This window comes from Capra hircus, chromosome 1 (genome assembly GCF_001704415.2).
Source record: "Capra hircus breed San Clemente chromosome 1, ASM170441v1, whole genome shotgun sequence".
NCBI classification, from domain to species: Eukaryota; Metazoa; Chordata; class Mammalia; order Artiodactyla; family Bovidae; genus Capra; species Capra hircus.
The window spans coordinates 94,760,602-94,773,340 of NC_030808.1; the positions used below are offsets into that span (position 1 = coordinate 94,760,602).

At 41.4% G+C, this 12,739-nt stretch overlaps 1 protein-coding gene across 5 annotated transcripts in view; it reads right to left on the reverse strand.

The window, feature by feature from the left end:
* FNDC3B (fibronectin type III domain containing 3B) overlaps positions 1–12,739 on the reverse strand; it is a 356,699-nt gene that overhangs the window by 77,189 nt on the left and 266,771 nt on the right. For all 5 annotated transcript variants that reach the window (XM_018047697.1, XM_018047701.1, XM_018047711.1 and 2 more), the window contains exons 10-11: positions 6,320–6,458; positions 3,246–3,299 (exon numbers count right to left, since the gene is read on the reverse strand). In XM_018047697.1, coding sequence (XP_017903186.1) covers positions 3,246–3,299; positions 6,320–6,458 — 193 coding nt within the window. The remainder of the gene's footprint in view (positions 1–3,245; positions 3,300–6,319; positions 6,459–12,739) is intronic.

The window sequence follows — 12,739 nt, forward strand, 5'->3', positions numbered from 1 at the left end:
AGCCAGTGACACCTATGTGTTCCATTTTCAGCTGCTTATTACTATCTCATAGTTACAGTTACTTCCTGCTTTGATGGAAAATTTAAGAGAGTGTCTAGGCACAATTATTAATGGAGAAAAGGAGGCACGCAACACCCTCTTGTAGAACCATTAGTGAGTAACCTCCAGGCGAATTCTTTGAGCAGTGCTGTGACATTACTGACAATGAATTTAGGAGAGAGGACACATCAGTCCCCACCCCCCAACTTCACCCCCCCACCCCGTGTTTCATGGTTCTGTTTTCTGTTCCCCAATTAGGGTCACACCTGTCTTCAGAGACCAGCAGGCGGCTAGCTATTGACTGAGGTGGCTTTCCCCAAGGTCAGCTCAGCACAGCATTGCCAGGGGTGGCCCCCAGTGGCCTCTCTGCTACTGCTCTTTCATTCATGAAGGTCTTTTTCTAGAGCCTGGCAGCAGTACTTGAAGCCCTGTGCTCTTAGTTTGCTAACACCTTCATAATTTTACACTGATTATTTTACTGGAATGGTGATTAAAAATTGAGGCAAAGAATAAAGTATTCTGGGAACTTTAGCCAGTGCTGATATGATAAAAATATGGGGACACCCAGACATCCATGGTGGCATGTATATGGATGAGGTCACCTCACCCAAGCTGGGATTTTCAGACCAGGTGCTCCAGCAGGAAGGCGGCAGGTGTGACTCCTGAACACAAGTTTCTTTGAGACTGAAGGACACCTGCTTGCCCTCAGGTGGGGATCTGCTCCTCTGCACACCCTACCTCCTTCCTGCCCATTAAGCTTGTTTCTACAGCCCCCTGGGTGCCAGAGAGGCCAGGGGTGTGTGGCTGGAAGAGGAGAACTCTGGCTCTGGAGAGGGCTGGGTGTGGGGGGAGTGACTCCAGCCTAAGGCTGCTCTGTTCTCCTACCCCCATGTATCCCCCCAGCCCCAACCGCTGCAGTCTAGAAGGAGACCTGGTAGCAGTTGCACTTGGCTCAGAAACCACCAGCAGAAGCTTCCAGAAGGAGAGTCAGAGCCTTGTGCACTCACACTTCCTGCAGGTGAGATGGTGTGCTGTGTGTACACATTTGATTTTCTTCCTTGAGCAATTATTAAGCCATGGGTCATAAAAGGATTTCTGTGATGACCCATAGTCAATTAGCCTGAAATCTCCAGGAAAGCTCATCAGAGCTGACACTGGTAGAAATTCAAAGGTGGGAGGGTATATAAAGAGGAAAGGGAAAGAACTAGGAGGGAAGTGAGTATAGGATGGAAGGAGAGCAAGGAGGGAAAAGGTGGGAGAAGGCCCCAAATAAACAACTTCACACTTTGTAGTCACTAGTTAAGAGTGGGTCCTATTGATTATAAATGGTCATTAGACAGAGCTTCTCCATTTCATCTGAGGCTGTAGTATGTTCCTCCCAGAATCGCGCCAGGACATTTTCAATTCAAATTGGAAGGGAAGATGGCCAACCACTGAGTCACCATTACCACTTCCTATAGCACCTGAGTTTTCCTTGGAGGTTTCCCATTCAAGCACTCAACTCCTCTGACCTTACTTAACTTATGAAGCCATAGTCCAAGGCAGAGAAGAGGAAAAACACAGGCGCACTCCACCCCCCACCCTCCCCCAACACACACATGCAGTGCTGTGCTCTGAGAAGGCATGTGAGGGGGAAAAAACCTCCTCTGTCCCGAACCTCTATCTCCATGTAAAACCTCAACCACCAGGGCCATAGGGGATGGTTTCACCTTCCAATCAAGCCGCCTTAAAACGAAATCCATCTAATCTGTACAATATACCAGTTAAGCCTGAGATCTCACCAATCTGTACATAGGAGCCATTCACAAGGATCCTAGAAACAATAGATCATTGTCTTTGGTAACTTGGAACTCTAGCTGTTCAGACGCAACCCAGATGGGAAAATATGCTTCTGCAAAAAGTGATACAGAGCCCCCCTCTCCACATCAAGATTTCATCATGAGAATGTCACCCGTTTTCATTTAACATTGGGTTATTTTTTTCTACTCTAGACAAGTTGACGTTTTGCCTAAGCTTGTGTGCTGAATTTTTCAGTGCCTTTAAATTTAAGTCACAAAGACTAGTTAACTTGGATGGCACCCCAAATCCCACATTTCCTGTATTTCAAATCCTTAGTCCATTTGCTCTACCACAGAAAAAGAATAAAACATGGGTAAATGAATGAACAGAATTAAGATTTAAAGGAATAGTATTGTTGCTTTTTAGAAAGAGAAGATTTCTGCATCCAGTGTTTCCAGCCTGAGAGTCTGTGCAGTGTGAGTGAGGCCAGAAAAGCACTGGGTCACTATTCAGCAGAGAGCGGCCTTGACTGTAAGAAGACTTCACCATGGATACCATACAAGGTCTTTGGTGAGACAGACACCCAAGGTGGCACTGTTCTAGGATGGTCTAGCTGCTAGGGTAAATGCACGTGGGTAAGTGAGACCTCCAGTGCAGCCCACCCTCCACGCCCCACTCCCAGACAGTATTCTACAGGGCAGAGTTAGCACACAGCATTGAAAGCAAAGACACAAACTAGGCTTCTCAGGCCACAGTGTGGTCTACTTGATGGAAACCACTGATTCAGGCTGGCCCTGGGCAGTCAAGATAACCAAGAAGTCAGTTCCAAATACTCATTAAAGTGAAGTGAAAGTTGCTCAGTCATGTCCGCCTCTTGGCGACCCCGTGGAATTCTCCAGGCCAGAATATTGGAGTGGGTAGCCTTTTCCTTCTCCAGCGGATCTTCCCAACCCAGGGATTGAATCCAGGTCTCCCGCATTGCAGGTGGATTCTTTACCAGCTGAGCCATAAGGAAAGCCACATGGGTAGCCTATCGTTTCTCCAGCGGATCTTCCTGACCCAGGAATCGAACTGGGGTCTCCTGCATTACAGGTAGATTCTTTACCACCCGAGCTGTCAGAGAAGCCCTTAAAATACTCATTAATATCTGGCCAGATAGTAAGGCCTTCAGAGCAGTTAGACACTGTCTTTTCTTTCTGTGGCATTTCTTGCAAATAGACCAAGTGAATATATTTTAATGCACAATTCACTATATTTCAGTCCATTTTCATTTTCCACAGTCAATAACTATTGGTTTAAATTTTTCTCTACTTACATTATTTTTTCCATGTGTTTAGCATATCTTCAAAAAAGAATAAAATGGCATTTGTTCAGCAGTTTCATTTTTGAAAGGTGTTTTAGATGGATGAACATGAAAATATGATTACCTCATCCCACTCTAAAAGGTAGTTGGTGATTTTTGAACCATTGTCAATTGGTGCCTAAAAAAAAAAAGAAAAAAAAGAGATTAGAGAAAACTGTTCACAGACAAAGTTCTGAGCTCTCCACCTTGGTTCAAATCCACTGTCTGTGCTAGTCCTAGGCTCTCCCCACAGGGCAACAACCCTCTCTATCGCCTCCATTTCCTTGGTCAAACAATTCCACAAACCAATTTTAACCCAAGTCAACCAGGAGGGAGAGCCCTCACTATTGATAAATCATACCCCACAAACAGCCAAGCCTGCCTTGCCCACCACCCCTATCTTTACACCCACTCGGTACCCTAGTTCCTTTGTGGATAAAACTTTTAAGAGGACCTTAAAAGTTCAAGGGTACAGGGAGAAAAATGCAGAGAAACAGACACGACACGTGGGAGTCTGATAGGGTAAAGATGACCCACCTGTATTTAAGAGTTCAGAGTCTATATTTTTGTAACTTTCCCCATACAGTTTTTGTCTGTTTTAAAGAGGTTAAGATTAGAAAGCCTTCTGTGGCATTAAGATTGGGCTTTTTTTAAAACAATGAGAAAACCTGGGATCTCCTGGAGAGATTACTAGGTGCAATTAGCCTTTAGCACATTAGCCAAAAGAAGTTTCATCATTTGCTTTCATCCTAAAAGCACAATACTGAGATCTCCCTCACTGAGAAAACAGGCTTTGGACAATGGGAAGAGGAGTGAAAGACTCTGGAGAAAAGACAGCTTTGTAAGGTCAGACCTGCCTGCAGGTGGGCTACAGTGGGGTCCCTCACAGCACTGGTAAGACCACGTCTCCAAGCACAGATGCACCCGCACCTGGATTTTCCCAGGACAAGAGCCAGGGCTCTACAGACCATGGTGAGCTGCCCCCAGCAAAAGGCAGCCGAGTCACCAGAACCACAAGGAAGCCCACCGTGGCTGTCTGTCACAGGTGGCCTAACATAAGTTGCTCAGTATCAGCGCTTAGTTTCTTTTTCCAAGAATGCATGGGTGTTTTGAGGGATTGGGAGAATATATGTAAATCCCTTACTAAACTGTCCTGGTCTTATGCAGGAAGCACCCAAAAAACAATCGCTGTTGCTTCATTGTTTTTAATAATAAAACATCCAGGGCTCAGTAAATATGAGTTAATTAACAAACTCTTATCCCTCGCCTCTCCTTCCTTCTTTTCCTTCTTTCTTCTGAGTCCTAAAATCTGGGAGTTCCAAATTTTTTACTCCCACTCACTCACTCCAATTACAAGTGAGTGTGTATATTCTACTAAACTGTAATGTCAGGTTTTTGTGGGCTCAATTTGGGAGAAAACATAGGGATGTATTTAAAGTGAAAATAATGTACAAAATCAAAGCTTTAGCTGAGAACACATTTCTCAGGTAAGGACTACATTTAGGATGCTCATATATTCTACATATATGATGCTCATATGCTCTGCCTCACCACTGAGTCTCGGATTCCTTGAGGGTGGGGACACAGACTCAGTATTTGTGCAGCCCTATGTCCTGGTGCTAACTAAGTGACATTAGAGGACCCCGAGCTCTCTCAGTGTCCTGGTGGCTTCAAGGACAGGTGGGCAGCCACAGCACGGTCCACCTGTCCTTGCACCCCCAGCTGAAGCTCCCAGCTGGAGTCCCTGGAGAACAGCAAACCTGTCCTAAGGACATGAAAACTGAACTGAATCCAGAACTTTCAACTTTGCACATAACTGAATGGAACAAAAATACGCTTCTGATTTACAACTAAAAAAAGGGAGAAAGAAAATGTGAAACAGTTTCCTCCTAGTAAAAAACCTTTTTCTTGAAGTTGCTGGTCTGCCTGAGACCTGAATTACATCCAAGTTTTAAGCAGAATGTATCAGTGATTCCCAACTTAAGGTCTGTAAGACCCCACGGTCCCTCTGGGAATCTTAACAAAATGGCTTTTGATTCTTTCCTTAAGATGTGTTTACATATGTATATGTGTAAATAATGAACACATTTTAAAGGGGATGTGTATGCTTCAAGAACTTAAACAGTGATGACCAGTTGGGTGTTAAAACTGAAAAGGTGGGGAATCACTGACCTGGACTATCCCTGGAAGCCAGGAAGGAAAATAAAATAGTTCAGATTCTACAACTTTGCCTTTGTCCAAATAACATGCTCAGTGTACCAGAGGGGTCTACGGAAGCCCATGCTCTGTTGCTAACGACTATGCTCAACTGTTTTTAACAGCTCCCTGGATAAACTGGATCCTCTGATCTAAGAACAAAAGGACAATGTATTTCTTCACCAATAATGCATCTCCCTAGTCATCCTATTTGCACTTGTACTGTAAGTCTTTATTATCTTGACTTCTATTAATTTTACATTTTGAACTATATTTTAAAGTATAAGTAAGTACATAGAAATAATCACTATAGAGATTGATACCATTCTGTTTCCTTACAAATACACAACTATGACTAGTAAGTTAATAATACACTTTAAGGGGCTCTCTTTCTCAAGAGTTGTTGGTAGCCCAAAAGTTGTATTTCATGAAAACCACTACATAATTCGGATGTTAAAAAATAATTAGTAATCCTAACTGATTTAAGGTCTAACTGGCAAAAATTTAATGAAACCTTAATGTAGTTTAGAACACTAAACATTCTAGACAGATTTAAGTATTAGACATTTCAGAGTCACCACTCAAAGAAGCCAGTAGACCATAACTCTAAGTTAGCTCTAAATCTTTCTTCACAAAACTTTTTATTCAAGTCTTCACATGTCTGTTGAAATGAATTAAACTATTAGAAAGTGATGACATTTAGGTATCTTAAGTATTTTTACCACGTATAAAGAACTGCTCATGACCCTAAGAGACGCCCCTGCAAAGAAAGCTAAACCTTGATTTCACAGGTCTCTCTCATTCTTTGGCCCAATTTTTACAGAGATGGTAACTTTTGATATCACAATTATTTGTTTCACAGTCAAAATGCAGAAAATGCCAACACCAAAGTGGAATATTGCTAAATAAATGTTTCAAACAGCCACAGACTTCAGAATATTCTCGACACGTTGCGTTACCCACCTTCCACTGCAAGGTTAGTGAACTTTTGCTCCTGTGTGCCAGCTTAGGTGGGAAGGGACACTCAGGCGCACAGCTGTGGGTGGTGAAGCTAACCGGCTCAGAGCAGGAACCCTTTACGGAATTGTACATAGCATATACCCTGAAAACGGAAACACACATACAGTCAGTGGCAGAGGCCTAGCACACAAGACTAGGGTGTTAATCTCAGCTTTGCCCCAGGGTTTCCCTACAGGAACAGAATTTATGTAATACACACTGTGACCCTTACTCTTATTTGCTAGTCTTGTTCTGACCTTACTATGGTCACCATTTTCAGGGGAAAATAATTCCAGCAGGCCACGTGCCTCAATGCATTCTCTCCTCCTACTAGTTGTCCGAACCACCCAGCCTCATTTAAGATAGGCAGAGTCTACTGACCGGAAAAGAATATGCTAAATAAGGACATATCCTTATTCCCCGAAATGGTCTCCAAATATATATTCTAAAATCCATCAAGCCCCTCTCTGGGTTGACTTTGTCTAGAATAAGGCTAGAAGTGCAGTTAAGGGTTGGGTGGAAGCAGACAAGAAATGGTGGGGAGTGTCCACAAACCGAGAGAGAGGCGGAAATACAAACAGTAAGGTAGATACCATCTTTGAACTGTTTATCATATTGCAGATATTTAAATAGAAATATGGACACTTCACACAGAAACAGGCTTGCTACTGCCAAGTGCATCTTTCTTTAATTCAATAACAACATCGTTCAGGTACAGTTTATCCATGTGAACATCTAACTCTTATACCTGGAGCCAAGATTAAAAATGTGCACTCTGAACATTAAAATGCCTGGCTCAACACTCAACATATGGACCTGATTTCTCAGAGAAGCTGTGAAGAAAAAGCATGTAACACACTATTATAAAACAACACTCCTTGCAAATAGCATAAAATAGGATTATGCTGATTTTTATCATCTTCCTTTCTACTTTTCCTTTTTTAAAATAAAAAAAATATTGGGGATTTTTTTTAAAAAGCTTAAAAATATACTCTTTCAAAAAGACAACAAAGAAACCTTTGCTGCCAAAAAAGATGCATGAATTAAGCTATTCAGAATTGGTAAATACATCAAGCCCTTGGTTCTTAACAATTCTTTATGAGGTGCCGTTAAAGACAGAAGAACACTCAGTCTGGAGAAGTGAAGTAAACTTCCCAAAGCTCCACAGCTGGAAAGCTGGATCAACTGTACTCAGTCATGGAGATCTAACTGCTATCCTGTATTCCCCAATGTCCTGACTCATCCTGCAATTATGTTTTTCTAAACACCCACAATCCGCTTCCCCTCACTCTGCTCAATGAATAAACAGCTAAAGATAACATTATGGAAAATAGGACCTACCTAGGTATAAGATTTTAAAAATCCTTTCTCCTCAAAGTCCACCACAAAAATTTTACAAAGGCCATACAAGCCAAAAGGACTAACAGACACGCCTCCCTTCCATTCTAAAAGGCAAAACATATATTTGCTGGCTATTTGACTTGTTTGCCTTAGGGGAGCATACCATGACACGTGATCCAAACAAAAGATGCTTTATCGTTAGGCTCACCCAACCTGATGAAAGCAATGCCCCTTTTTGCATTCACTGTAAGTAGGCAAATGATAATAGAAAATGGAATGGCAGATTTGGCACGATCATCTCCGTGCATCAGGACAGGCTTGTTGGGAGTAAGTTGCTTAAAATGAATCACAGAATGTTCCAGACATGGGCAGGGTTCCAGCTTGAACTTTAATAGATCAGTTGAATTCTCCCACTGATCACTCATGGGTTTTATTTGGCCCAAAATATGTGTGGGGGGAGGGAAGAAAGACAGTATTAAAATATTACCTCTACCTATGAATTAAAGGACATTGGCAAAGACCACCAGAAGAGACGAGCAGACATCACGCACTCCTAAGGAGAGATCATGCCACTATCTACAAAATCTCTGCCAGAAAAACAGAACCTGTATCTGTTTAAGCACTGCTTTATAGGAAATGTGGAGAGAACACCATTAAGCAACACTACAGGGATGCAATCAGCCTAATTCACAATGTGAAAATTCTACAGACAGAATTTATTATTTCAACAAATAATTGCAAGAAGAGAAAAAAGGATGGAGGGAAAATCTATAGCTTAAGAGAAATTTAACAGCTATCAGCCAAACATAATATGCAGACCATGTCTGAATTCCAATTACAACAAACTGAAGAAACAAAACCTTCATTTTTAGGACAGTTGAGGAAATGGGAACAGTCTCTGGACTTTAAAGACATTAAGGAATTTACAATTTTTGTTTATGTTGGATGGGCATGGGGTGTGTGATGATGGTAATGTGGTTCACAGGTGAAATAGTATGTCTGGACTTTGCTTCAAAATAACTGTTGGGGGAGCGGGCTGGTGAAGGCACCAAGGAAATAAAAAGTTGGGTGGTGGGCTTATGAGAGTTCATTAAATTACTGTCCACTTTTGACTACTGAAATCTTCAGAAATAAAAAGTCAAAAATTAAGCCCATGTTGGAAAAAATGGAGATCTCATTTTAAAAAAAGGAATCCCTGGCTTCTCTTGAAAAGTGTAAGTTGTAGCAACACTGAGCTGCAGACACTGAATTATTTTGATTGATTGATCTACGGCTGTGCTGGGTCTTGGTTGCAGTGCATGGGCTTTCTCTAGCTGCAAGCGGGAGCTACTCTCTGGTTGTGGTACACCGGCTCCTCACTGGGGGGCTTCTTTTAACAGAGGCTCTAGGGTGCACGGGTTTCAGTGGCTGTGGTATGTGGACTCCATAAGTTGTAATTCGAGGCCCCTAGAACCCAGGCTTAGTAGCTGCGGTCCATGGGCTTAGTTGCCCTGCAGCATGTGGGATTTTCCCAGACCAAGGATCAAACCCATGTCCCCTGCAATGGCAGGCAGATTCTTAACCACTGGACCAAAGTCCAAAATGATAGAAATTAAATGAAACTGAGAGCTGCTCCTCTATAGAAGGGGCAGGAGCTGTCCAGTTCACAGTCCCTATCACTCCCTACTGTCTACCTGGCCCTGAGGTGGCTTTTTAGCTGCCTTTTGCTCACTTTCATTACCAGAAGATATCTCACGCTGTGGTCAGTAGGCATCTGCTTATGAGTTCAGACTATACTCAGGGAGACCAAGTCCTGAAAATCCACAAACACATTCAGCACTAGCACTGCACGTGGGTAACACAGCAGGGGAAAGGAAGGAGGGGGCGGGCCTGCCAAGAACTGGCAGACCACAGGTAGTTACATGGGAAGACCTGGACTCAGTCCTAAGTTCACTCTCTATTGTTAATGAGATTCTTGGCGTCACAAATCCATACTCAGGCTAGCGAAACACGAATAAAGGAGGCTCCTGACAGCCAGCCTGGGAGACCGACAGCAGAATGAAGGGGCCTGATGGCACAAGTGAAAACCTGAGGAAGTTGACGCACAGTTTGTGGGCCACCAGGAGTTAGTCCCATTGTCTAAAACTCAGAGAATACCACGGTTTGTCTAAATGAGAGTCAATGCTCTGCACTGATAAAAATCTGTCTGCAAAGGAAACAAGACTCATTTTATGTGGCATTTTATAAATATGCTGCACATAGGATCTAAAACTTGACATGGTTATCTAAGTGCCTTATGATTACGTCTGTCAATTCAAATGGTTTAGTGAACAGATAGCAACTAATTGCAATAATTACCAGCTCCATGTTTACCAGCAACTTTCACAGAAAAGTCTCTGGAAATGGCATTACATTTTCAAGAATGCTGCAGTAATGTTTCTCACATGATGGTGTGTTTTGTCTACTAATCACCATGTGATAGGAGGATCTGTAGAGGTGGACCAAAGTCCTAGGTTAAATATATCAGCAAACAATTCAGTTTTTTAAGCATTTATACTAGCAGAAAGGAGGACACTTTTCTAATTAATCTGGTGCTGGGTTTTTACATTTGCTTCAGTTTAAATACTAACTAAGTGCTTATGAAACAGGTGCTCCAAGAATTTCAGAAATTTGCCTCCAACTTCCTCCAGCACATCTGTAACATACTAGGAGCCACAATTTCTAGTCAATAACACCTATTTCATAACCCTACTCTGAGCTAGTCAAGCCCATATTTTTGGAAATGTTTCATCACATAATTTTTCTGGGAAATGTTATTACATGATATCATCTCTGGGCAACTTCTTTGCCAAATTGTTTATGCCAGTGACTGGAAAATAGCTTCACATTTTGTCATGAAATTGCTATCAATTCATCACTCAAATTTTTAATTATCCTATCATTTATAAAAATGTAAATTCTTGACTCCCACAGTAAAATGATTGCTTCAATGTCAGTATTAATTATAAAACTACCAATTAAAAGAGGACTATACTTTTCTTTGTATATGTGTAAACAAATGATTATATAAATGTTTTTGATTATGAAAGCTACATACTTATGCATAAGTATTATAAAATAGAATGTGACTTATTTATGTGTATATATGTACTAGATTTTTCTTATTACTTTTTCTTCCTCAACATACATACACACACACTGGAAATTTTGCATTGGTGGTGTTGTACAATGCATAACACAACACAATGCCTTTTATGGAAGCACTGAATAAATACTTTGCCAATAACAAATTGACTCCTTTTAAACCAAAAGAAGCAATTTGTGTAAGAACTGGGTAATCAAAGTGATGACTTTAATAAAAATAACTCAGGACTCAGCACCTATATTTTTAAATCAACATAATAGAGGAATTGTTGAGGAATTACTTTCCTCAATCACTAGGAGAATAAAAAGGTGGTTGAATATGTGGAGTAATGACACAAAAATAAAAAGCAAAAACTGAGGGAAAAAATCTTTAAAGCCTGGAATGTCTCAGGATACAATTTTCAACATGGAATTTGGCGTGGAAGGCATGGCAAGTGCCAGTCTAAACAGCCACAGACACATGATCTATAGCACAGTCTCAAAGATGCCACTGGTTTCTTAATAAATTATTCCCAATAACAGTGAGGTGACGGCAACTAGAAGTCAAGAGCAACTCTTGCCTGGAGACCGATGCCAAGCCCCAGACAGCTCAATGATAGAGCTCCATGACCAAGAGACTGCTACTCTAGAAGTCCAATGTGCTATCCATTGCTCCACTGAGCCATGACAGCCACTTTAAAAAATGGTTGTGTATCTGGCTGATGAACTCAGCCAATATGCACTAACAGGAAGGAGGAAAAAGTTGGAAAAGAACTCATAGAGATAACAAGCAATCAGTGTGAAGGGGATGGGATCAGAGTAGCAAAATCAGAAGCAACAAAGAAAGGAGCCCCAGGTGAGACGTCAGTACCTGAGAAAGAAACTCGTCCCTCTATGGAAGAGTTATCTGGACAGAGATTTCTGCCGGCCCTTGTCAAAATGTTTACTACTAAGAACTGGAAGAGGAATACAGTCGGCTCGGTGCTGCTAAAAGAAGCATCTTTGTTTTCATCATCAGCTCGCCACACTTCCTCCAAGGCAACACTCTCTAATTTGGTAATGTACAAATAAATAAAAATGGCAACGAATATAACGGCTCATTTTGCAGCTATATGGTAACGGAATTCTTTTGGAGTTTCTGTTGTGCAAAAGTGAGGAAATGTTTCCACACAGCCTTTGAGGCCTTATAGGTGACTATTAAATTTAAAATTATATTTGAGGCCACCGTGTTGACAAAAACTTACATTTTTGGAACCAAGATTCTGAGAATGTTAATATCGCATCATAAAAAGAGATTTTGCTTCATTTCCTATTGTTTTCTCCCATTCCGAAGGCTGTCTTTTCACCTTGCTTATAGTTTCCTTTGTTGTGCATAAGCTTTTAAGTTTAATTAGATCCCATTTGTTTATTTTTGCTTTTATTTCCAGTATTCTAGGAGGTGGATTATAGAGGATCCTGCCGTGATTTATGTCGGAGAGTGTTTTGCCTATGTTCTCCTCAAGGAGTTTTATAGTTTCTGGTCTTACATTTAGATCTTTAATCCATTTTGAGTTTATTTTTGTGTGTGGTGTTAGAAAGTGATCCAGTTTCATTCTTTTACAAGTGGTTGACCAGTTTTCCCAGCACCACTTGTTAAAGAGATTGTCTTTACTCCATTGTATATTCTTGCCTCCTTTGTCGAAGATAAGGTGTCCATAGGTGTGTGGATTTATCTCTGGGCTTTCTATTTTGCTCCATGGATCTATATTTCTGTCTTTGTGCCAGTACCATACTGTCTTAATGACTGTAGCTTTGTAGTAGAGCCTGAAGTCAGGCAAGTTGATTCCTCCAGTTCCATTCTTCTTTCTCAAGATTGCTTTGGCTATTCGAGGTTTTTTGTATTTCCATACAAATCTTGAAATTATTTGTTCTAGTTCTGTGAAAAACGTGGCTGGTAGCTTG